The 24,419-nt window shown below is 61.1% G+C and overlaps 3 protein-coding genes and 2 non-coding genes across 10 annotated transcripts in view; 1 reads left to right on the forward strand and 4 right to left on the reverse strand.

Moving 5' to 3' along the window:
• Positions 1–35: 35 nt before the first annotated feature.
• IDH3B (isocitrate dehydrogenase (NAD(+)) 3 non-catalytic subunit beta) lies at positions 36–10,369 on the forward strand. The gene is given in 12 exon segments (XM_041473831.1): positions 36–141; positions 663–743; positions 3,021–3,113; positions 3,791–3,911; positions 4,069–4,129; positions 5,225–5,357; positions 7,014–7,119; positions 7,122–7,192; positions 8,021–8,167; positions 8,258–8,352; positions 8,437–8,497; positions 10,242–10,369. Coding segments are annotated over 12 exon segments (1,086 nt in total). The 5' UTR covers positions 36–105; the 3' UTR covers positions 10,323–10,369.
• Positions 10,370–10,474: 105 nt separating this feature from the next.
• NOP56 (NOP56 ribonucleoprotein) lies at positions 10,475–14,956 on the reverse strand. Its single transcript, XM_041473830.1, has 12 exons — positions 14,816–14,956; positions 14,530–14,619; positions 14,169–14,283; positions 13,928–14,089; positions 13,536–13,734; positions 13,079–13,266; positions 12,851–13,002; positions 12,570–12,670; positions 12,248–12,396; positions 11,887–12,008; positions 11,263–11,400; positions 10,475–11,139 (listed from the first exon to the last, which is right to left on the reverse strand). Exons 1-12 carry the CDS (start codon positions 14,816–14,818, stop codon positions 10,903–10,905), a joined length of 1,656 nt encoding a protein of 551 aa, XP_041329764.1. The 5' UTR covers positions 14,819–14,956; the 3' UTR covers positions 10,475–10,902.
• On the reverse strand, positions 11,469–11,537 carry LOC121356946. The gene has a single exon (XR_005955657.1). It is a non-coding gene; the product is annotated as a small nucleolar RNA SNORD57 (small nucleolar RNA).
• Positions 12,080–12,151, reverse strand: LOC121356947. The gene has a single exon (XR_005955658.1). It is a non-coding gene; the product is annotated as a small nucleolar RNA SNORD56 (small nucleolar RNA).
• A 571-nt stretch (positions 14,957–15,527) lies between the features above and the next one.
• Positions 15,528–24,419, reverse strand: part of DCTN1 (dynactin subunit 1) — a 36,999-nt gene continuing 28,107 nt past the window's right edge. For 4 of the 6 annotated variants that reach the window (XM_041473827.1, XM_041473826.1, XM_041473823.1 and 1 more), the window contains 13 exons: positions 24,157–24,219; positions 23,409–23,558; positions 22,525–22,686; positions 20,989–21,120; positions 20,748–20,876; positions 20,072–20,214; positions 19,655–19,821; positions 19,251–19,265; positions 18,792–18,925; positions 17,744–17,933; positions 16,900–16,976; positions 16,546–16,635; positions 15,528–15,885 (listed from right to left, as the gene is read on the reverse strand). In XM_041473827.1, the coding sequence (XP_041329761.1) occupies positions 15,748–15,885; positions 16,546–16,635; positions 16,900–16,976; positions 17,744–17,933; positions 18,792–18,925; positions 19,251–19,265; positions 19,655–19,821; positions 20,072–20,214; positions 20,748–20,876; positions 20,989–21,120; positions 22,525–22,686; positions 23,409–23,558; positions 24,157–24,219 (1,590 nt within the window). In that variant the 3' untranslated portion in view covers positions 15,528–15,747. The remainder of the gene's footprint in view (positions 15,886–16,545; positions 16,636–16,899; positions 16,977–17,743; positions 17,934–18,791; positions 18,926–19,250; positions 19,266–19,654; positions 19,822–20,071; positions 20,215–20,747; positions 20,877–20,988; positions 21,121–22,524; positions 22,687–23,408; positions 23,559–24,156; positions 24,220–24,419) is intronic. The other 2 variants (XM_041473828.1, XM_041473824.1) reach the window with 1 other exon arrangement.

Genomic DNA, 24,419 nt, shown 5'->3' on the forward strand with positions numbered 1-24,419 from the left:
CTCGCTCGTCCGGCAGGGGGCGCCGCAGGGCCGGCGAGGCCCCGCCCCTTTTGCGTCACGTGCCGCTCCCCGCGCCGCCCCGCGGTGCATTGTGGGATCGCAAAGATGGCGGCGCTCAGCGCGGGCCGGGCGGCGGCGGCGGTGAGGGGGGGACGAGACAAGGGCGGTGAGGGGACAGCGGGCACAGCCCCGGGGACTGGGGACACACAGCGAGGGGGGACATCGCTCTGCGGTGGGGAATCGGGTTAGGGGCGGCGGGCAGGGTCAGGGGGGTCAAACGGGCTCTGACCTCATCCTTCTCTGGGCTGTGAGGGGTGAGGGGTCACTGAGGGCTTGGGGGGGTCCGTGAGGGGTCAGGCAGGGTCTGGGGGCGGTCAGACGGGTCTGGGGGGATCCGTGAGGGGTCATTGAGGGTTTGAGGGGATCCNGGGGTCAGTGAGGGGTCAGACGGGTCTGGGGGGTCCGTGAGGGGTCAGACGGGTCGGGGGGCTCAGTCTGGGGCACAGTGTGAGGTGAAGGCCGGCTGGGTTCAGTTTGGGGGTGCGGGAGGTTCAAGCTGGATTGTGGGGGTGTCGTTTTGGGGGTGACATTTTTGGGTCAGGGAGGACTTTAGGGGTGGGGGGCACCCCCTGAGGGGGCTCTCTGACCTGTGGCACCCCCAGGGCCTCCTGCGTGCCCAGAGCCTCGGGGCATGGCGGGGGCTGGGCACCTCGGCCACCCTCCTGCAGCAAGCCCAGGCCAAGGTGAGGAGGGGCTGGTGGGGCAAAGGGGGCTCAGGGGGGAACTCCTGACCCCCCAAACCTCCCTGAGAGGAGAGGGGGGGGTCGGAGACAAGGGGAAAAGGCCTCAGGGGAGGTTTGGGTGGGATATTGGGAAGAAGGGCAGAGGGGTTTTCACCCTGGGCATGTGGCACTTGGGGACACGGCCGGTGGTGGGGGGTCCCTGGGGCTTTTCCCAGCCAGGAAATTCCCTGATTCCATGGGAAATGTGACTGAGGGAAGGGCTGAGCCCCGAGGGTGACCTTGAGGCACTGCCCTTCCCTCAGCTCTGCCTCCTGGCATTTCACATTTCTGCCCTGGACATTTGATTCCAGCTTATTTAAAGCTCCCCATTTGTCACTCTCAGCTTTCCTTCCCTCCCTCCCTCCTTCCTTCCCCGTTCCCTCTGGGGTTTGGGGTTTCCCTGGGAATTCCCTGGGCTGGGTTTGGGGGGTTTGAGCTGGGAGCAGCTCCCAGCAGGGAATTCCGGGCTGGGGAAGGAGGGGAGGGATGGGAGGGACAGCCCAGGAGTGATCAGGGAGATTCTCCTGTGGTCTGGGCCACGAAAATGGGGCTTGGCAAAATTCCAGGAGCTCCTGAGGGCAGGGAAAAGGACTGAGGGGATTTGGGAACACCAGGCTGTGCTGGGATATTGGGGAAATTCCTCCTGGAAAGAGAAGGGGGGAATCCCCACCCTTGGAGAGATTTGGGTGGGATGTTGGGGAAATTCCTCCTAAAAATGGCTGTCCAGAATTCCAGGAGTTCCTTAAGGCAGGGAGAAGGAGTGAGGGGATTTAGGAGCACCAGGTTGTCCTGGGATATTGGGGAAATTCCTTCTGGAAAGAGAAATGGGGAGTCTCCATCCTTGGAGAGATTTGGGTGGGATGTTGGGGAAATTCCTCCTAAAAATGGCTGTCCAGAATTCCAGGAGTTCCTTAAGGCAGGGAGAAGGAGTGAGGGGATTTAGGAACACCAGGCTGTGCTGAGATTGGATATTGGAGAAATTCCTCCTGGAAAGAGAAATGGAGAGATCTCATCCCTGGATTTGGGTGGATTATTAAGGAAATTCTTGCTAAAAATGATTGTTCAAAATTCCAGGAGTTCCTTAAGGCAGGGAGAAGGAGTGAGGGGATTTAGGAACACCAGGGGATATTGGGGAAAATTTGATACTGGGGAAATTCCTCTTGGAAAAAGAAGGGGAGAGTCCCCATCCCTGGAGGGATTTGGGTTGGATATTGGGAAAATTCCTCCTGAAATGATTGTCCAGAATTCCATGGGATCCTGAGGACAGGGCGAAGGGGATTTAGGAACACCAGGCTGTGCTGGGATATTGAGGAAATTCCTCCTGGAAAAAGAAATGTGGAGACCTCCTCTTTGGAGAGATTTGGGTTGGATACTGGGGAAATTCCTGCTAAAAATGATTGTCCAAAATTCCATGGGATCCTGAGGGCAGGGAGAAGGAGTGAGGGGGTTTAGGAACACTGGGCCATGCCTGGATAGTGGGTTGGATATTGGGGAAATTCCTCCTGGAAAGAGAAGGGGGGAATCCCCACCCTTGGAGAGATTTGGGTGGGATGTTGGGGAAATTCCTCCTAAAAATGGCTGTCCAGAATTCCAGGAGTTCCTTAAGGGCAGGGCAAAGGAGTGAGGGGATTTAGGAGCACCGGGCTGTGCTGGGAGCTGCCGGGACTCCCTCTGGGCAGAGGCTGAGGTTGTGTCTGGAGCAGGACAAGGTCTCTCCGTGGTGTCGGGTGTGCTCAGGGCTGCTGTCACCCCGGGGTGGCACAGGGACAGGGACAGGGACAGCTCCGTGGAGGGCTGGCTTTGGGCCCCTCGGGACACGCTGGAGCGTGCCCAGGGAAGGGATGGATTTGGGGAGGGGGCTCAGCCTGGAGGAAAGGGGGTCAGGGGATCCCTGGGGCTCTGCACAGCTCCTGCCAGGAGGGGACAGGGACAAAGGGACACGGCCCCAGGCTGTGCCAGGAGAGGGTTGCATGTCCCCAAGGGTCCCCTGGGGGGACGTTTTGGGGATTTTCCTCCTGGGAAGGGCTGCCCAGCCCTGCTCAGCTGTGGAGTCCCCATCCCTGGGGGGTTTCCCAGCCCCGTGGATGTGACACTTGGGGACAAAGCTCAGTGGTGGCCTTGGCACTGCAGGGCTTTCCCAGGCCGAACATTCCGTGTCCCTGTGGGTGTGACGTGGGCCAGGTCCCCGGGGGGTCCCTTTGGGGATGTTTTTGGGGTGACCCCGCCGTGTCTCCGCAGTCCCACAGGGCTGAGGGGACATTCCAGGTGACAATGCTGCCGGGGGATGGCGTGGGCCCGGAGCTGATGCACGCTGTCAAGGAGGTCTTCAAGGTATGGCCTTGAAGGGACACCAGCAGCAGCTGGCCCTGAGTGTCCCTGCCTGTCCCTGAGTGTCCCTAAATGTCCCTGATGTCCCTGCGTGTCCCTTCTTGTCGCTGAGTGTCCCTGCATGCTCCTGAGTGTCCCTGAGTATCTCTGAATGTCCCTAAACGTCCCTGCCTGTCCCTGAGTGTCCCTAAATGTTCCTGCGTGTTCCCACATGTCACTGAGTGTCCCTGTGTGTCACTGAGCATCCCTAGATGTCCCTGGTGTCCCTGAGTGTCCCTGCATGTCCCTAAATGTCCCTGCTTGTCCTTGTGCCCCCTGTCCCCAGTGGTGCTGCCCACGGGCAGAGGGTGGGTCCCCTGTCCTGGAGGGATTTGGGATATTGGGATGATTGGACTGGGGATAATTTGGGATATTGGGAAAATTCCTCCTAAAAATGGCTCCCAGAGGAGAATCCCCATCCCTGGAGGGATTTACCAGCCCTGTGGATGTGACACTTGGGGACATCCCAAGGGGTGGCCTTGGCAGTGCTGGGGGTTTTTCCCAAGTGAAATATCCCATGGCTCCATCAGTGCCACTGAGGTGATCCCAGCTGTCCCTGAGCACGGCCCCGGCTGGCTCAGGGCTCCGTGTCCCCCTGAGGTGACCCTGGGTGGCCCTGGGTGGCCCTGTCCCTGTCCCAGGCTGGCAATGTCCCCGTGATCTTCGACGAGCACCACCTGAGCGAGGTGCAGAACACGGCGTCCGAGGAGAAGCTGGACCGGGTGGTGGACTCCATGAAGGAGAGCAAGGTGGCCCTCATTGGTGAGCCCTGTCCCTGTCCCTGTCCTGTCCCTGTCCTGTCCTGTCCCTGTCCTGTCCCTGTCCCTGTCCCCCCCAGCCCCGAGGCAGTGCTGACCCCTCAGGCTGTGCCAGGGGAGGGATTTCTGGGATATTGGGACAATTCCCCCGTGTCCTGCAGGGAAGATCCACACGCCCATGGAGTACAAGGGAGACCTGGCGTCCTATGACATGAGGCTCAGGTGAGGGGAGTTAATTAATTAATCATTAATGAGTTATGGGCGAGAGGAGAAGGCTGAGGGATTCTGTGTGGGCTGGGAAACAAAACCTTCAGTGGGACCCTGAGGGGTCCTGGAGAGGGGGTGACCCCAGCTGTGTCCCCTGGGACTTGGAAGAGACAGTCACTAGGGAAGAAAAGATTAATTAATGTTTTTATTAATGTCATTATTAATTAATGAGCTATTGGGAGTCAAAATTCTGTGGTCTGGAGCTGTTCCTGCTGGCTGAACCTGCTTCCATGGAAGTTCTGGAGATGGTGGGGTGGATCCCAGAACTCATCACTGGGAAAACCCTGTTAATTAATAATTAATGAGTTATTGGGAAGCAAAACTCCTGAGGGGTGATCCCTGGCCAGGAGCTGTCCCTGCTCGCCGTGGGGTCCTGCAGAGGGAAGCTGTGTCCCCTGGGACTTGCAGGGGACAGTCACTGGGGAAGAAAACATTAATTATTAATTAATGAGTTATTGAGTGGCAAAGCTCCCTAGCCTGGAGCTGTCCCTGTTGACTCATCCTGCTTCCCTGGAAGTTCTGGAGGTGGTGGGGTGGATCCCAGAACTCATCACTGGGAAAACCCCGTTAATTAATAATTAATGAGTTATTGGGAGTGTCCCCTGGGACTTGCAGGGGACAGTCACTGGGAAAAAATCCATTAATTAATAGTTAATGAGTTACTGGGAAGGGAAATTCCCGAGGGACCATCCCTGGCCAGGAGCTGTCCCTGCTCACCGTGGGGTCCTGCAGAGGGGGTGACCCCAGCTGTGTCCCCTGGGACTTGCAGGGGACAGTCACTGGGGAAAAATCCGCTAATTATTTATTAATGAATTATTGGGAGGCAAAACTCCATAGCCTGGAGCTGTCCCTGTTGACTCATCCTGCTTCCCTGGCAATTCTGGAGGTGGTGGATCCCAGAACTCATCACTGAGAAAACCCCGTTAATTAATAATTAATGAGTTATTGTGAGGCAGAATTCCCGAGGGACCCTCCCTGGCCAGGAGCTGTGGGGTCCTGCAGAGGGGGTGTCCCCAGCGCTCAGAGGGGACAGGGTGTCCCTGTCCCCAGGAGGAAGCTGGACCTGTTTGCCAACGTGGTGCACGTGAAGAGCCTCCCGGGATACCAGACCCGGCACAACAACCTGGACCTGGTGATCATCCGGGAGCAGACCGAGGGCGAGTACAGCTCCCTGGAGCACGAGGTACTGCCACCCACAGGGCACAGCTCCAGGCAGCCCTGCGAGCCTGGGGGGCTCCAGCAGGGCTGGAGAGGGGAAAAGAGGGAAAAGAACTGAGAAAAAGGGGAAAAGGAATGGTTGGATTTAAGGGATAGGGATCAGGGATGATAAAAGTAGCAGGCAAGGGCTGGAGGGACAGGACACAGGGAATGGCTTCCACTGGGAAAGGGGAGATTGGGATGGGATCTTGGCAAGGAATTCCTGGCTGGGATGGAATTCCCAGAGCAGCTGTGGCTGCCCCTGGATCCTTGGAAGTGTCCAAGGCCAGGCTGGATCCACCTGGGATGGTGGGAGGTGTCCCTGTCCATGGATGGGGTGGGAATAGATGGGATTTAAGGTCTTTTCCAACTTAAACCATTCCAGGATTGTGGAGCTCTTTTGCTCTGGGAGAGCTGGGAATGTTCTCCTGGAGAAGGGAAAAATCCTCAGAGTCCCTGGAGGGGCTCCAGGAGAGCTGCAGAGGGACTGGGGACAAGGCCTGCAGGGACAGCACACAGGGAATGGCTCCCACTGGCAAAGGGCAGATTGGGCTGGGATCTTGGCAAGGAATTCCTGGCTGGGAGGGTGGGCAGGGGCTGGGCTGGAATTCCCAGAGCAGCTGTGGCTGCCCCTGGATCCCTGGCAGTGCCCAAGGCCAGGTTGGATGGATTTGGATCCACCTGGGACAGTGGGAGGGGGTCCCTGGGTGGGATGGGATCAGCTCCAAGGTCTCTCCAACCCACCCCATTCCCTGCTCGGCACTCTGGACCTGCCTGGAGCAGTGGAATTAGGGAATATTTTGGGACAGGAGCACACCCAGCCCCAGTGAGGAATGGGGTGGCTGCAGGGGGACAACGCCTGGCAAAAGGGACAGTGGCACATGGATTGTCCTGGGTTAACGCTGGCCAGGAATGGAGACACCAGCGGGGAGGAGAACTGGACAGAAAAGGCAAACCTGGGTTGAGATTAGAACAAATTAATAATTGAAACAAAATGGTGATGATGATGAGAAAAATTCAATAATTGAAACAAGATGATGATGATAAGAACAATTCAGTAATTGAAACAAAATGATGATGATAAGAACAATTCAATAATTGAAACAAAATTATGATGATGAGAACAATTTAATAACTGAAAAAAATTTGATAAGAAATATATAGTAATTGGAACAAAATTTTAATGATAAGAAATATTTGATTGAAAAAAATCACGATGGTAAGAATTAATAAATATAAATACGTGTAAGAATAATAGATATAATAATACATGTAACATATAATAAATGTGGTGAATAGTAATAATTAATGATAATGATAATAATAGTAGTAATAATAAATGTGATGATAAGGAGAGGAAAGGGAATATTAATAATAGCAATAACAATACTGATAAATGATGACAGCACTAGGGAAGGGAGGAGAGCGCAGGGCAGGACGGGTGCCGGGGCAGGACAGGTGCCAGTGCCAGGACAGGTGCCAGTGCCAGGGCAGGACAGGTGCCAGGGCAGGTGCCAGGGCAGGACAGGTGCCAGTGCCAGGACAGGTGCCAGTGCCAGGGCAGGACAGGGGCCAGGGCAGGTGCCAGTGCCAGGGCAGGCCGGGCTGGCCGTGCCCAGGCTGTGACCCCCTGTGCCCCCAGAGTGCCAAGGGCGTGATCGAGTGCCTCAAGATCATCACCAGGGCCAAGTCCCAGCGCATCGCCAAGTTCGCCTTCGACTACGCCACCAAGAAGGGCCGGGCCAAGGTCATAAGGAGGTGGCTGAGCTGTACCCCAAGATCAAATTCGACACCATGATCATCGACAACTGCTGCATGCAGGTGAGCCACGCCCCCCGGGCCACACCCCCGGGCTGGCCACGCCCCTGTGTCCCCATCCCTTGTCCCTGTCCCTGGTCCCTTCCCAATCCCCCCCTGAGGAGCTGGAACCTCCAAGGCTGGGCACACTGAGCCCACCTGGCCCCAGGGTTGTCCCCGTGCCAGGCAGGAGCCCCCCCAGCATTCCCAACATTCCCAGCACTCCCAGCTGTGTCTCACCTGGCCTTGCCCAGCCTGTGGCTCCAGGGCCATCCCAGTGCTGCTCCTGGGGGGAATTTGGGGACCTGGGTTCCTGCAGCCTCACTGGGGCTGGGCATGTTTCTATCCCTAAAAATTCCCCTTTATATCCCTAATAATTCCCCTTCACATCCCTAAAAACTCCCCCAGTCCCCTCCCTGCTGCTCCAGGCAGGTGTGCCAAGCATGGAATGATCTGGGTTGGAGACACCTGGGAGCTCATCCAGCCCCACACCCCTGGGAGCTCATCCATCCCCTCCACACCGGGGAGATCATCCAGCCCCACACACCTGGGAGCTCATCCATCCCCTCCACACCGGGGAGATCATCCAGCCCCACACACCTGGGAGCTCATCCATCCCCTCCACACCGGGGAGATCATCCAGCCCCACACACCTGGGAGCTCATCCATCCCCTCCACACCGGGGAGATCATCCAGCCCCACACACCTGGGAGCTCATCCATCCCCTCCACACCGGGGAGATCATCCAGCCCCACACACCTGGGCTCTGCCCCCTGTCCCAGGGTGGGGCTGAGCTTCCCCCCAGCTGTTCCAGGCCTCACTGCCCCATTCCCATTCCCATTCCCATCCCAGCTGGTGCAGAACCCCTACCAGTTCGACGTCCTGGTGATGCCCAACCTCTACGGGAACATCGTGGACAACCTGGCCGCGGGGCTGGTGGGCGGCGCCGGCGTCGTGCCCGGCGAGAGCTACAGCGCCGAGTACGCCGTGTTCGAGCTGGTGAGGAGGGGCATTCCGGGGGCATCCCAGAGGGGATTCCCAAGGCTGGCAGGGTGGGGTGATCCTGTCACCGTGCCCTGTGTCCCACAGGGAGCCCGGCACCCCTTCGCCCAGGCCGTGGGCAGGAACATCGCCAACCCCACGGCCATGCTGCTCTCGGCCTCCAACATGCTGCGGCACCTCAAGTACGTGCTGGGCTCTAAAGGGGGGTTTGGGGCGTCTGGGGGGGCTTCTGAGGGGCTGACCCCCTGTCTCCCCGTCTTTTCCAGCCTGGAATACCACTCCAACATGGTCTCGGACGCGGTGAAGAAGGTGATCAAAGGTGGAAAAGTGAGTGCGGGACAGTGGGTAGGGCTGGTGGTGCCTGGGTCACAGTCTCTGCTCTCTTCTTCCCAGCTGGAATTCTGGTTCTTCTCTTCTTCCCAGCTGGAATTCTGGTTCTTCTCCTCTTTCCAGCTGGAATTTTGGTTCCTCTCTTCTTTCCAGCTGGAATTCTGGCTCCTCTCCTCTCTCCAGCTACAATCCCAGACCCACAGCTGTGTCCAGCCCCTGTGGTCATGAGGGAGGGACTTCAGGCAGAGCTGGGGATCCTCCATGGCCTTGTCCCCATTTGGGTTCTCACAGAGCTCTCAGGGACCTTTCCACGTCCCCGTGTCCACCCCAGGTCCTGGCAGGGCTCTCAGGGATGTTCCACAGCCCCGTTCCCACCCCAGGTCCTGGCAGGGCTCCGGAGGGTCCCCGCTGTCTCTCTGCTGTCCTGTCCCCCTCCCGGCCGTTCCTCCGTTCACCAGCGCCTCCTTCCCGTTTCTCCCCTCCCTGTGTTGGATTTGCAGGTCCGGACGCGGGACCTGGGCGGTTACTCCACCACTTCCGACTTCGTCAAGTCCGTCATTGACAACCTGCACCCCAACTATGGGGCTTAGGACCCCCGGCAGCTCCCCCAGCGCCTCGGCCCCCTCCCCAAATGCCCTCCCAGCCCCCCAGTAACGCTTTACCCTTCCCCATCCCCCACAGGAGGCGGCCAGTGCAGATTTTGGGGTTTATGGGGTGGTTTTGGGGGATGGGGCAGTGCCCCTAAATCATAGGCAGCTCCTAGGGACATCGGGACCACCCAGCATGGCTCTGGAACCCCCATTCCCATGGGATCCCCTTTATTGGATTATCATTCCTGTGGGACCAGTGGGATTCTCGGATCCCTGTGAGAACAGGACCTGGGACTGTGGGACTCCCATTCCTATGGGGTCATTTTGCCTGTTGGACCGGTGGGATTTGTGGGATCCTTGTGAAAGCAGGACCTCAGACTCTGGAAGCCCCATTCCCATGGGATCCCTGTGACTGCTGGACCAGTGTGGGTGTGGGATTCTTGTGGGACCTCCATTCCCATGGGATCCTTGGAAATGTGGGACCAGTGTGATTGTGGGATCCCTGTGACCCCATTCCCATGGGACCAGTGTGACTGTGGGATCCCTGTGACCCCATTCCCGTGGGACCCATCCCATGCAGCTTTCAGCAATAAACAGGGTGATGTCCCCCACCCTCCACCCCCAAGGCAGCTGCTGGCACAGGGACCCCACGCAGGGACAATTCCAGGCGTGGGGTGACCCTGGAACACTCCAAACCTGGGAAGGGGTGGGGAGGTGCACCCTGTGCCCCCCAATCCATGGGAATTGGGGAGCTGCAGGGCTCTGATCCCACAACTGCTGTGCCCGGGGGGCCAGGCCCGGTGCCACCCCGGGCTGTGCCATCGTGTAACGCTCTGTATTCTGCTTTGCTAATAAAGGGTCCAACGCTTCCCTCCAGCCCTGCCCTGGGGCAGCTTTTGGGGTGCTGGGGCTGCTGAGCTGGGGGGGCAATGCTGAAACCAGAGCTCCAGCTGGAGTTTGGGGCACCCCTGAGCCGTGTGGGGCAGAGGAGTCACCAGCCCCTCTGCATGTCCCCAGGGCACAGGGACACTTTTGGGGGTGCAGAGGGCTCCAGGGAGCCCATCCCCAGTGTCACAGCCCAGCCTGGGGCTGGGGGGACCCCGCTTTTGCAGGTCCCCTGCTGGTCCCCCTAACCTCCCGTCTCCTTGCAGGTGCGCACGGCGGACATGGGGGGCTACTCCACCTCCATGGATTTCACCCAGGCTGTGATAGATGCCCTGGAGGTGCAGTGACCTCACCCCTGCCCCTGGCGACTCCAATAAAGTGGCCTTAGGTGTGACCGTGCTGCTGTCAGCGTCCCTGGGCCCGGGCAGGCTGCTGGTGACAGGGTGACCCCCGTGGGGACAGCCTGGGCACCCCCTGCCACGGAGCAGGACAGGAGGGATCAGCAACGACCTCAGCCCTTTATTGGGGTTTGGGCACCACGAGCGGGGCCTGGCCTGCACTGCACAGGGGACACGGCCTGGGGACAGCCCCACGCAGCACAAGGTCCCCAAGGAAGGGGACACGGCCTGGGGACAGCCCCGCGCAGCCCAGGACCCCAGGGAAGGGGACACGGCCTGGGGACAGCCCCACGCAGACAAGGTCCCCAGGGAAGGGGACACAGGGCTGGAAGTTCCACTCTGTAAGGCACAGTCCCGGGCTGCTGGTGGCCAGAGGGACTCACCCAGGCCACAAGGGGCTGTGACACGTTCCAAGTGGCCACGGTGGCACAGGACGCAGCTGGGGACACCTCGGGGTTGTGGTGTCTCCAGTGGCCACTCCTGGCTGCTGCCTGTCCGTCAGTCTGTCAGTCCATGTGCTGACTGCTCCCTAATCCTCCTCCGAGTCCCGAGCCACTGCCTTCTTCTTCTTCTTCTTTTTCTTCTTCTTTTCCTCCTCCTCCTCCTCTTCCTCCTCAGGCTCTGCCATGACTTTCCTTTTCTTCTTGGGCAATGGCTCCTCCTCTTCCTCCTCCTCCACCCCGTTCTCCTCTGGCTCTGGCTCTGACTCCTCTGGCTGCTGCTGCTTCTTTTTCTTCTTCTTCTTCTTGGCCCCCACGTCATTCTCCTGTGGGGAGCCCCACATCAGCTCTGACCCCATCCTCCCTCCCCTCATGGGGGGTACAGACATCCCCCTCACCATCAGGAGCATCCAGGACCCCCCAAAAGGGTCTCGCCCCCTCCCTCTCACCTCTGTCTCCATCACAGAGTTCTCTGCTGCCTCCTCAGCAGCTGCTGCCAGGGCTTCCAGCCGCCGCTTCTCCCTCTTCTTCCTCTTCTTCTCCTTCTTCTCCTGCCTCCTTTTCACCTCAGCCACCACCTCGTTGGCCTGGGGACACACAGGGGACGTGAGCCAGGGCAGGGTCCCAGCGTTTGTCCCCACACCTGGCCCTGGTCGGATCAGACTCATTAAATCAGTCTTTGGCCTCCACAGTGGGTCAGGATGGCACAGTGACATCACCTCCGACACGGGCCCTCGCCTTCATCCCCCAGCACCTCAGCATCACCCTCATCATCAGAGGATCTCACCTTCATCACCCTCATCATCTCCACCACCTTCACTGCCCCCACAGCTCCCATTCACAATCTCCATCCTCTGGTACCTCACTACTGCCATCTTCATCTCCCCCAGGACCTCACCTCCATCATCTTCACCGCCCCAACACTTTCATCACTTTCACCTCAACACCTCACCTCCATCTTTGTCTCCCCCAAGATCTCACCTCCTCTTCCTCCATCTCTCCCACTGCCTCCATTTGTCACCCTCACCACCCTTCTCCATCCCTCAGCATCCCCTCCTCCTCTTCCTCCTCACCTCCACCACGGCCTCCTTCATCACCTCCAGGTTCTTGCGGGGCGGCTCCCCGGTCTCGTAGAAGGCCAAGCGCTCCTCCACCTGCTCCCGCAGCTTGTCCCCAAAGACACTGGTGGGGACCTCTGCGGGGAGGGGACAGGGGGGGCTCAGCACTCACCCTGCACCCCCAAACCCCCTTGAGCCCCCCCGTGCTCTGCTCAGCCCACAGGAGTCACCATTCACCGCGGTGAGATGCTGTTGACGAAAAATGTTCCCATCACGGCAGAGCGGCCCTGAATCCCCCCGAGTGCCCTCCCCGTGCCCACCCGGGCACCGAGTGACAGTGCCCAGCACGTCTGTGCCCCCTAAGCCCCCCGCCCACCTGAGAAGCAGTCGATGCGCGAGGCAATGGTGCACTTGTTGGCCAGGTAGCGCGAGATCCGCCCCTTGTTCTTGGCGGCCGCGCGCCCGATGAAGGTGGAGTGGAAGATGAGCCCGTACTTGGGGGTGTTCCCCCGCGTCTTCAGCGCCCTGCGAGTGCCCAGGGTGTGGGGTCAGGACCCCCGAACGCCACCCCCACCCACGGACAGCCCCTCCCCAGCCCGCTGTGCTCCGGGGGTCGCTCAGACTGGGGCCGGCTGCTCACCCCCAGCGAGTCACAGCCGCGGCCCCGCGGCCGCCATCACCGCGACCGCCCGCGGTACCTGAACAGGGCCTTCTCGGCACCCAGGATCTGCACCGTCGACGCCGGGTACTTGGCCAGGTTGGTCAGGCTGCCAGCGTGAGAGATGAGGCGGGCGCCCACCTGGGGGACAGCACGGGGGGGTTACGGGTGGCTCCGAAGCCCCCAAGGGCAGGGAGAGTCCCCACGGGCCGCGGATCAGCAGTGGAAGCGTCAGCAGCGCAACTCAGTGGATTGACAGATTCACTCTGACATCATCTCCGCGGCTGGGCAGGGGACAGGGGGGTCTCTGGGGACACTCACCACCTCCCCGATGAGGGCTGACAGGCTGGGGGCCACCTGGCTCATCTTGGAGCGCAGGTACTCCTGCAGCCCCTTGCGGTAGTCGGACAGCGAGATGACGCGGCGGGAGAAGCTCTCGATGTTGATGAGGTCCAGGGGGGAGATGTCCATCCCTGGGGGTGGCACCGGGTGAGCGGCAGCACTGGGCACGAGGCCAGGCCCCCCCGAGCCCCTCAGAGCCCCCCTCACCCATGGAGGAGCGCGAGGCCTCCAGGATGGCCTGGGCCTTGGCGCTGTCCATGACGATCTCCTCCAGCCCCTCCAGGCTCTCCTCGCTCAGCTCGCGGCGGTTCCCGATGAATTTGGCCACCCGGCAGTACATGGAGTTCTCGGGGACGATCTTGATCAGCTCGGGGAAGTGGTACCCGTACCACTCCCTGCGGGGACAGGACACGGTCACTGGTGCCACCCAGGCCCCACCCCAGCTCTGTGCGTCCCCAGGCCACCCCACCCTGTTCCCAAGTGTCCCCCTGGTCCACGCCGTGGCCCTGTGGCCCGGCCAGTGGCCCCTGGGGAGCTGCTGTCCCTCCCCGGTCTGTACAGGCAGCTGGAGCAGCGGCAGCTGCCTGTGGTAAGCATGGGGAGGGAGGGAGGGAGGGGGACCCCCAAAAACCCTCTAAACCCCCCAAAACCTGTCCCCACTGACCGGACACGCATGGAGAAGGTGTTGATGTCCTTGTCCAGCTGGTCCAGCAGGCTGATGGACTGGATGATCATGTTGTCCACCCGGTGCACGTTGAACTTCACCTTGGCCCGGGAGTAGCTGTGGCCGAGCCCCAGCTGGGCCTTGGCCGCCGACTGCGCCGTGAGGCCCCGCACCAGCGCCGGGAAGTGCAGCCGGATCCCTGCGGGGACACGGGGTCACCACGGGGGGACAACGGTGCCACCGCACGGACACTGAGCTGCCACCACGTGCAGCCCCAGGGACGCCGCACAGCCACGGCACCGGGTCCCCCCCGCTCCTCAGCCCTCCCAGGTGAATCCCGACTGAAGCAGGAGCCCACCGAGATGTCCCTTGTCCCCTCTGTCCCCGCTCACCTCGCATGAGCTCGGCCACGACGCCCCCGGTCTGGCACTGCACCCCCAGCTCCTCCAGCACCGCCGCGCCCATCTTGGCATCGCCCACCCCCAGCAGCACCTTCTTCCTCTTGGGGGGCAGCGCCGTGTCCAGCAGCAGCCGCAGGTCCTCGTGCAGGACTCCTGCGGGACACGGAGGGCTCAGGGCGGCCCGGGGGTCCCCGCGGGAGGGGGGTCCCGGTGTCCCCGGCCCCGCGCTCACCCTCGGACACGGCGTTCATGTTCTCCAGCGCGCTCTGCGCCGAGCGGAACGGCGAGAACGCCACGAGCTTCACCACGTTGTGGAACTTGCCCAGCGTGAGGACGCTCTCCTCCACCTGCGGGGCAGCCGGGGCGGGGCGGGGGCTGCGGTCAGCCCCGGGCACCGGGAGCGGCCCCGGCAGTGCGACCCCCCCGCCACCTCGGGCCTTCCCCGGGTTCCCGCCCCGCTCCTTCCACCTCTCTCCATCCCCGGTGTCCCCTCCTGCCCGCCCCTGTCCCTCCCCACGCCGTTCCCAGCCTCCCTCTCCCCGCTCCGCTCCCGTTCCTCCCGGTCCCCGCTCCCGCCGGTCCCGGTGCCGTACCTGCGGCAGGAGCAGGCCGATCTCCTCCACCTCCCGCACGGCGAACAGCGCGTACCCGGCCGCATGTTCGAACAGCACGTGCAGCAGCACCTGCGGCACCGAGGGCTCCGCTCACCGGGGGCGCCACCGCGGCCGCGCTCCCGCCCATCCCCGCGCCCGCCGCCCCCACGCGGCTGCCCCGGCTTCCCTCCGGCCCAGGCCCGTCCCGATGCGGTCGGAGGGGGCTCCTGGGTCCCTCCCCGCTCCCGATGGCGTCGGATGCGACGCGGGCCCGACCCTCACTCACCATCGTCCTGCCGCCACCGCCGCCGTCCGGAACTGACGCATTGTCCACGCCGGAACCCCTCCTCGTCCCGCCTCCACCAATCAGCGCCCACTGCACCGCGCCCTCCGCCAATCACCGCGGGTCTCCCTCGATGGGCCCGCCCCGCAGCCAATGAAGCAGAGGACGGGCTGACCCCGCCCCCTCAGCGGCGCCTACCAATCAGAGCCGGGATGGGGCGCTCCCTCCCGCCTTTTCCTGCGCGCCGGCCAATGGGAGACGCGCGCGCGCGCCCCGGCCCCGCCCCTTCCCGCGCAGGTCGGTGCGCGCGCGGCCGCACGTGGCGGGACCCGGCACCCCCCGGTGTCCCCCCGGTGTCCCCCCGGTGTCCCCCTGTCCCCCCCTGTCCCCCTCTGTCCCCTGCGGGGGCGCCCAGAGCGCTCCCGGTCCCCTCCTGGGACCCTCAGTGCCCTCCAAGTGTCCCCCCGGTCCCACCCGGGACCCCCAAATGTCTCCCGGTGCTCCCGGTGCCACCCCAGGATCCCCAAATGTCCCCGTGGTTCCACCCCGGCGCTCTCTGTGACCCCCGGGGTCCTCAGTCCCCTCCGGGACTCCCAGTGCCCCTCTCGGGTCCCTCCTGTGACCCCCCGGTCCCCATTTATGCTCCCCCGTGTTCCACCCGAAGCCCCTCGTGTCCCCTCCCGGTCGGTGCCCGGTTCCAGGCGCAGGAAGCGCGTCCAGGGAAGTTTTATTGGATGCCAGGAGCACGGGGGGGCCGCAGCCCCGGTCCCGGGGGGGTCCCGGGGGGGTCTGTAGTGTCCGAGAGCAGCGCGGGGGGCCCGGATCCCCCCGGGGGAAGCGGCTCCGGCTGCCACCCGCGAGTGGGGCCGGGCTGGGGGGGGACACGGAGAATCCCAAGGGAGGGGACAGCGGGCCGGGGGTCCCTCGGGGGCGGCTCAGGCGACGAAGTGCTGGCGGAGGTGCTGGAGCAGGTCGGGGGTGAGCAGCACCCGGTGCGCCTGGCCGTGCCCCGGTGCGCACGGGATCGTCACCCGCCCGCACAGCGCCGGGCCCTGCGCCTGCTCCTGCTTGGCCTGCGGGGACAGAGCCACCCTCAGAGGGTCCCCAGGGGGGCACCCGGGGTGGCACCTGGTGGCTGGTGTGGGTCACAGGTGCTGGGGTGGAGCAGGGGGTCCTTACCCGTCCCATCCCGTGGGAATGGGGGAGCCCTCGGGATTGGAGTTTGTCAGAACAGGGGGTCCCTCGAAATTGGGGATCAGGAACAGGGGTCCTTGGGATGGATTGGGGTCCCTCAGGATTGGGGGTTCCTTGTGATTGGGGTCCCTCAGGACTGGGGATCTCTTGTGATTGGGGTCCCTCACTACAGGGGATCTCTTGAGATTGGGGTCCCTCAGGATTGGGGGTTCCTTGGGACTGGGGTCCCTTAGGAATAGGGTTTTTTGTAACCGGCGTCTCTTGGAATTGGGGTCCCTCAGGATTGGGGGTTCCTTGTGATTGGGGTCCCTAAGGATTGGGAGTTGCTTGGGCTGGGAGGCCCTCAGGATTGGGGGTCCTCAGGAATGGGTGTTTTTGTTTAGGCATCTCTTGGAATCAGGGTTCCCTCAGGAATGGGGGTCCCTCAGGATTGGGGATTCCTTGGGATTGGGGTCCCTCAGGATGGGGCTCCTCAGAGCTGGGGGTCCCTCAGGACGGGGCTCCTCAGAGCTGGGGGTCCCTCAGGACGGGGCTCTCACCTTCAGGAAGGAAGAGGACGGGAAGGTGCCGAAGGTGGTGGAGACGCCGGCGCCCGGCTGCTGCTGAACCATCTCCCGCAGCGTGTCGTCCTGGGGGCACAGCAAGGTCACCCCAAAATCCACCCCGGGGGGACCCTCATCACCCCCCAGAGCCCCTCACCCACCCTACCGAGCCCTTGCCCACCCTGGGCAGGAATCAGAGGGGTCAAACCCAACTGTTTAGGGAAGGGAATGGGAACGGGCAGCACTTTGTCCCCTCACTGCCACCAGATGCCACCAGCCCCAGCCTGGGGGCTTGAGTGCTGGGCTGGGGGTGCCACCAGGTCCCCCAGGCTGGAGAAGACCCTTCCTCACCTTCAGGGCATCGATGGAATTCTTGAGGGCACAGAGCCGGGCTGTCTGCTCCAGCAGCCGCGCTGACGAGCTCCTCGCTGCGGACAACGGGAAGGGAGGGATGGGCCGGGGGGACACGGGCACAGCTGAGCACTGTGACCCCTCAGGCTGGCACCGGCTGGGTTTTGAGGGGTTTGACCTCCTCAGGTTAGTACCAGGTGGGTTTTGGGGGGTTTGACCTCCTCAGGTTGGTACCAGGTGGGTTTTGGGTGGTTTGACCTCCTCAGATTGGTACCAGGTGGGTTTTGGGGGGTTTGACCTCCTCAGGTTGGTACTGGGTGGGTCCTGGGGGGTTTGACTCCCTCAGGCTGGTACCAGGTGGTTTTGGAGGGTTTGACCTCCTCAGGTTAGTACAGGTGGGTCCTGGGGGGTTTGACCTCCTCAGGCTGGTACCAGGTGGTTTTGGAGGGTTTGACCTCCTCAGGTTGGTACCAGGGGATTTCAGAGGGTTTGATCTCCTTAGGGTGATACCAGGTGGGTTTTGGGGAAGGTCTGACCCCCTTGGATTAGTACCAGGGGGATTTCAGGGCTTGGGGGGCTCCCCAGCAGGGAGAGGCTGAGCCACCCGGAGCAGCTCATCCCCTGGACACTGAGCCACGTGTCCCCAACACACCAATGGCCCTGAGAGGGGACAGGGATTGGCACTCAACCCAAACACCCCAAACCTGCCAGCAGAGCAGATCCCACCCCGCAGCGAGCCCTGCTCCGGGTGGCACATCGCTGCCAGTCCCTCTGTGGGCACAGGGACAACACAGAGGTGCCACAGACCCTCCCAAATCCCAAGGAATGTTTTTGTAGGACCTACTGGATTTGCTGTGCCTCATGTCCACCACCTTGGCGTTGGCGCTGAGCTGGTAGAGGGTCTCCAGCAGCTGCGTGGTCTTGCGGTAGAGGCTCTGCGTGGGCAGCCCCTCGGCCGGGCGCTCCCGGGCCACGGCCACGCGTGGCACCTGCAGCGGGGCCAGGCTGGCCAGCTCCATCTTCATCTGGGCACCCTGGCATCCGCGGGAAACCAGAGTGAGGGCACGGGAAACGGGGAGAACGCCGGGAAAAGGCAGCGGGGAGGAGAGGCCGGGTGGGAAAAACAAGGACAGCAGGGGTGGGAGCAGGGACGGTCCCCATGGGTGTCCCTTGCACGTGGGGCTGGTTGGTATGGGAGGTGTTAATGAGCTGCTCCATCCCGTCCATGAATTAATATCCATCAGAATTAATATCCATTAGAATAGTTGGTTAATTGGGTTATCGGCTGCTGTGCCCCGTGGGGTGTTCATTAATCAAACAATTGATCAATCTATCAATCAATCAGGTTGTGGCATCTGCACCGAGGGGACCCGGGCTGGCAGGGACATCAGCAGCAAGAATTAATATCCGTTAGAATAGTTGGTTAATTGGGTTATCGGCTGCTGTGCCTCATGGATGTTCATTAATCAATCAATCAATCAGTCAATCAGGTTGTGCCAGTGGCATCTGCACCGCGGGGACCCGGGCTGGCAGGGACATCAGCAGCACCCCCAGTTCCACCAGCATTCCCAGCTCCCAGTGCTGACCCTGCTCCCAGCCCCTTCCCCTGGAGCACTCCACACGAGAGCCTGTTCTCCAGCTCATCCCATATCCCACCGGGATCCCATCCCACAGGGACCCCCTGCCGCTCCCCCAGACCTTCCCACATGGATCCCATCCCACATGGATCACACCCCTTGGGGATCAAATCCCACATGGATCACATTCCACAGGGATCACATCCCACAGGAATCCCATCCCATGGGGATCCCATCCCACAGGAATCCCATCCCATGGGGATCCCATCCCACAGGAATCCCATCCCACAGGGACCCCCTGCCGCTCCCCCAGACCTTGAGCAGGTTGTTCTCGTTCTTGAGGTGTTTCAGGGAGAGCTGCAGGGCGTCGATCTGCTGCAGCAGGAGGGGGGAATCCTTCACCTGCACGGGTCCGGAGCCGCCTCCCGGCACCTGCCCGGCACCAACCCCTGCGGAGGGCGCTGCCATCAGCACTGCCACCGCGAGGGGCACAGGGCACGGCCTGCTGTCACCAACACCTCCCTGGAGAAGTCCCACCAGCTCCCAGTGCCCCTTCCCAAGGCTCTCCAGCTGGGGGTCACCCCTCTCCACATCCATCACAGTTCCATGCTCATCCCTCCCTTCCCAGCCCCCCTGGAGCCACCAGGGCCAGCAGCCTCCAAGCAGGACCTGGATCCTTCCCTGGCTCCCAAACGGAGCTGTGTCCCAGGGTTTGGGTGTCCTGGGATTTCACTCCCCCCATGCACTGGGGCTGCATGCAGGGTGTGTCCATACCTCGCTGCTGTTCCTCTGCAGCACAGGGAGAGGGGCCAGGAGAGACAAGAAAAATCAGGATTAAAGCCCCGGATTGGGCAGGAGAGGAGCTGTGGCTGGAGCAGCTCTGGGCTGCCACAGCTGGGACTGACCCCATTCCCAGCAGCTGGGAGTGACCCAAGCAGGGCCCCTGCAATGCTCCCCCAGAGCCAGGGGCTTGGCACAGAGCTCCCAGGCTGCTCCTGCTCCTTTGGGAATGAGAATGTGCCAGCAACATTCCTGGGAGCCAGGACTGGGAATATGGGACAGGCTGTAGCTCTGTGAGGGTCAGGAGCTGCTGTGGGAGCACCATTCCCCAATTCCTGGCCACACATCACCCCTGGAGCTCCTGTGGCAGGAGGACACCCCAGCCCCATGTCACTCACCTCCGGCGATGCCGGACACGATGGAGGCCACGCCCGAGGCCGGGGCCCCCCGCAGCCCCTCAATGGTCCTCTTGGACTGGTTGTTCAGGCGCTGCTTCAGCTCCACCTTCTCCGACTCCAGCTGGTCAATGTCAGCCTGCAGAGCGTCCATGGTCTCCTCAAACTCCCTGGGAAGAGCACACAGAGGGATGCTGCTTGTCCAGGACCCCTTATCCTGCCCCTCCATCCCCTGTCCTCAGTCCCTCTCCAGCTCTCCCGGAGCCCCTTCAGCCCCTGGAGCCTCCCTTCTCCAAGTGAGCATTCCCAGCTCTCCCAGCCTGGCTGCAAGCAGAGGGAATCCAGCTCTTGGAGCAGCTCCGTGGCTTCCTCTGGATGAGCTCCACCAGCTCCACACTCCCATCCCCGTTCCAAACTCACTTCTCCTTCTTTTTGAGCAGCGTCTGGGTCTCATCCAGCTTGGTCTGGATCTTTTCCACGCGGTCATCCGCGTCCTTGGACGCGCTGTCCAGCTTCTTCTCCAGCAGGCTGAGCCGCACGTTGGCCTCGCTGAGCTCCTCGCCCTGGAACAGCAGGGAGGGAATCAGGGAGCTGGGGGAGCCCCCAAATCACCAACACCCATGGCTGGAACCCAGAACAGCTCCCCAGAGTCCCCAAATCACCAGCACCCATGGCTAGAACCAAGAACAGCTCCCCTGAGTCCCCAAATCACCAACACCCATGGCTGGAACCATAGCTGGAACCCAGCTCCCACCCTGTGCACCCCAGAACACGGTGGGGGCAAGATCTGGATGGCAGCACCTCCTTGCCCATGGGAAAAACATCCCCAGGAGATCTGGATGGGGCTTGGTATCAGCATCTCCATAGGTAGGAAGTCACCAGGAGTGTGGAGGTGAATCCTACAGCAGCCAGGAGGTGGGGACGGGTGAGGGATGGGCAGGGATCAGTGAGGGACAGGCAGGGATGGGTGAGGGACAGGCAGGAATCGGTGAGGGACAGGCAGGGATGAATGAGGGACAGACAGGAATCGGTGAGGGACAGGTAGGAATTGCTGAGGAGGAGCCAGGAAGGCAGGGAGCAGTGAGGAACACCTCACCTTGATCTTGAGGGACTTCTTCAGCTCCTTGATAACCGTCTCCCTGTCCTCCAGCTTCAGCCCCAGCCCCTCGGCATCCGTGATCTCCGCCCGGAGCGCGGCCGCACGGAGCTCCGCTGGCGGCGTGGGCTGGACCAGCAGGACAATCAGGATTTCAGGAAGAATCCCAGACACCACAGCTGCCCAACTCCCTGTGCTGGTCACCCACAGCCTGCTGGTGACACAACAGAGCCCAACCCACCTTGTTCTGCGGGCGGTCGGCGTCGTACTCGCCCTCCTGCATGGCCGTGGCCATCTTGTTCATGGTGGCCATGAGGATGCTGCAGGACTGGCGCAGGCACTCGTAGGGATTGATGCCCTGGGAGCCGTAAATCTGGGAAGGACAGGAAGGACCTGGCTGGTGGCCCTGGGCTGGACTCACTGCCCCCAACCCACATCCCACAACTGGTGTTTCCTTCTGATGTTTAAGGATGTCTCCCTGATGTTTAAGATGTCCCTCTGATGTTTAAAATGTCCCTCTGATATTTAAGATGTTCCTCTGATGTTTAAGGATGTTCCTCTGATGGTTAAGGACATTTCTCTGATTTTTAAGGATGTCCATCTGATGTTTAAGATGTCCCTCTGATGGTTAAGGTGTTCCTCTGATGGTTAAGGACATTTCTCTGATTTTTAAGGATGTCCATCGGGTGTTTAAGATGTCCCTCTGATTTTTAAGGATGTCTCCCTGATGTTTAAGGGTGTCCCTCTGATGGTTAAGGATGTTTCTCTGATTTTTAAGGATGTCCCTCTGGTGTTTAAGACTCATCCTTAAAATCCACATCCAACACAAAACCTTCACTTCCATCAACAAATCCAACCAACAAAATGCAGAAAAAATTCCACACGCAAAAATCCAAGTAACACCAAACAGAAGAGGATGATTTACATCAAATCCACCCTTTGTCCCTTCACCATAATTACACCAAAATCCAGAGACACCACATCCACTGTGTGCAGGGAAAGAGATGGAAAAGGCTCTGGAGAGCTGAGGGGGCTCAGCCTGGAGAAAAGGAGGCTCAGGGGGGACCTTTCCTCTCTCTACAAGAATTCCCATGATCGTTCCACCCTATGGAATGTGGGAATATGGATGGGACACCCCACCACACCTGGCAAAACCCCAGCACAGATCAGAGATCAGGGGATCAGGGAGACCCTGAAGTCTCAGGGACAGCACAGGGCAAGGCACCATGCATGTGTCGCATTCCCTGGCCATGTTCCACTTGGGAATGGTGGGAAGGGTGTCCCACCTGGGAATGGTGAAGGATTTTCCACCTGGGAATGGTGGCAAGGATGTTCTACCTGGGAACGGTGAAGGATGTCCCACTTGGGAATGGTGGGAAGAATGTCCCACCTGGGAATGGTAGGAAGGATGTTCTAGCTGGGAATGGTGGGAAGGACATCCCACCTGGGAATGGTGAAGGATGTTCCATGTGGGAATGGTGAAGGATGCCCCACCTGGGAATGGTGGGAAGGATGTTCCACCTGGGAATGGCGGGAAGAATGCCCCACCTGGGAATGGTAGGAAGGATGTTCTAGCTGAGAATGGTGGGAATGGTGGGATGTTCTACCTGGGAATGGTGAAGGATGCCCCACCTGGGAATGGTGGGAAGGACATCCCACCTGAGAATGGTGAAGGATGCCCCACCTGGGAATGGTGGGAAGGATGTTCCACCTGGGAATGGTGGGGAGGATGTTCCACCTGGGAATGGTCCCACCTGGGGGTGTGAAGGCTGCCCACCTGCTCGCTGACTTTGAAGGCCAGCTCCTCGAGGCGCGGGGCCGGCAGCCCCTCGTTCTCGGCCAGCAGTGCGATCAGCTGCGCCCCGGCCGCCGCCACCTCCTGCAGCACGGCCACCACCCACGTCAGGTGCTTCCGGCATTCCAGCAGCGTGTCCGACACCTGGCAGGGCAGAGCGGGAGCAGCGGGAATGGCACGGACACGTGGGCTCCTGGAGTCCACACGTGCCCTGGAATTGTCACCAGGATTGGGGGAAATAAGGGGAAGATGAAGGGAAACCGGTCCTGGGTGTGAATCCAGGTCTCTATCAGAGATGGGAAGAAAAAATGCAGATGCCAGCTCCATTGTGTCCAGGGAAGGAGCTCCAGGAGCAGCTGAGGGAGCTGGAAAGGGGCTCAGCCTGGAGCAAAGGAGGCTCAGGGGGACCTTGTGGCTCTGCACAACTCCCTGACCGGAGGGGACAGCCAGGGGGTGGATTTGGGATCTTATCCCAGGGAACAGGGATGGGAGGAAAGGAATGGCCTCAGGCTGGGCCAGGTTGGATATTGGGAAAATTCCTCCTGGGAAGGGCTGTCCCACCCTGGCACAGCTGCCCAGGACAGGGGGAAGTCCCCATCCCTGGGGGGGATTTAACATCCACGTGGATGTGGCACTTGGTGGCACATGGTCAGTGATGGCCTTGGCAGTGCTGGAGCATGGTTGGACTCAGGGATCTCCGAGGGATTTTCCAACCTAAACCAATCCCTGATTCCATGATCCCAGCTCAGCTTGCACCACTTCCCTCTGCCCTGAGCTGCTGCCCAGCTTCCCCGGGGTGTTTGCTGCCAGCCCAGTGCATCCCACAGCTCCCAGTTTGTGCCTGAGGGGTGTCCCTGTCCCCTCACCTGTGCTCCAAAGCCCAGGGCCGCCGGAATTCCCGGCGCGTCCGTGCCCGGCATGCGGCGCCGGATCTTCTTGCAGAACTGGCGGATGTCACTGCACGACGTCTCCAGGTCCTTGAGCAGGATGGCCAGGTCGGCCGCCTCCTGCCCGGCCTGGGGACACAGAGGGACCTCAGAGGGACATGGGGACACAGAGGGGAACAGGGAGAGAGGGACCTAGAGTGACCTCAGAGGGACACGGGGAGAGAGAGGAACCTTAGAGGGACATGGGAACAGAGGGACACGGGGACACAGAGGGACTTTAGAGAGAGGGACCTCAGAGGGACATGGGGACACAGAGGGGAACAGGGACAGAGGGACCTAGAGGGATCTCAGAGGGACACGGGAACAGAGGGACACGGGGACACAGAGGGACCTTAGAGAGAGGGACCTCAGCGGGACAAGGGGACACAGAGGAACTGTAGACAGAGGGACCTCAGAAGGTCACAGGGAGAGAGAGGGACATGGAGGGACCTCAGAGGGACACAGAGTGACAAGGGGACACAGAGAGACCTTAAGCAGAGAGAGCTCTGACAGACACAGGGACAGAGAGGGACCTCAGAGGGACATGAGAGACAGGGAAGGATCTCAGACAGAGGGACAAGAAGGGATCTCAGACAGAGGGACACGGGGACAGCAGGAAGCTGGCATGTGCCCAGCCATCCTGGCAGGTGCTACCTGGAGGAAGATCCTACCTGGAGGAAGATCCTACCTGGAGGAAGGCCCGCAGCCGGCACACCTCCACCCCCATGCAGTCCAAGGCACTCTGGGTGAACTGTGGGCACAGGCACAGGGACGCTCAGCACAGGGACAGGGACAGGAGGGGTCCCAGGGCACACTGGGGCTTCAGTCCCAGGAATTCCAGGATGGACCCTGCCACCACCCCAGGATTTTCAGGAGCAGGGGAAGGGGCTGAGGCAGTCAGGCTATTCTTGGTCTGTTTTGGATTTATCCAGGGGTGCAGGATGCTGGTTC

This window comes from Pyrgilauda ruficollis, unplaced genomic scaffold (genome assembly GCF_017590135.1).
Source record: "Pyrgilauda ruficollis isolate IOZ18807 unplaced genomic scaffold, ASM1759013v1 scaffold302, whole genome shotgun sequence".
Taxonomy (NCBI): Eukaryota; Metazoa; Chordata; class Aves; order Passeriformes; family Passeridae; genus Pyrgilauda; species Pyrgilauda ruficollis.

Excerpts from the sequence above, each read along its gene's own strand:
- NOP56 (XM_041473830.1), bottom strand. Across the intron at positions 13,735-13,927 it reads CGTGGCCGAGCTCATGCGAG|GGATCCGGCTGCACTTCCCG; the intron begins GTGAGCGGGGAC and ends GTGTCCCCGCAG. Across the intron at positions 12,397-12,569 it reads GCCGAGAAGGCCCTGTTCAG|GGCGCTGAAGACGCGGGGGA; the intron begins GTACCGCGGGCG and ends GGGCACTCGCAG.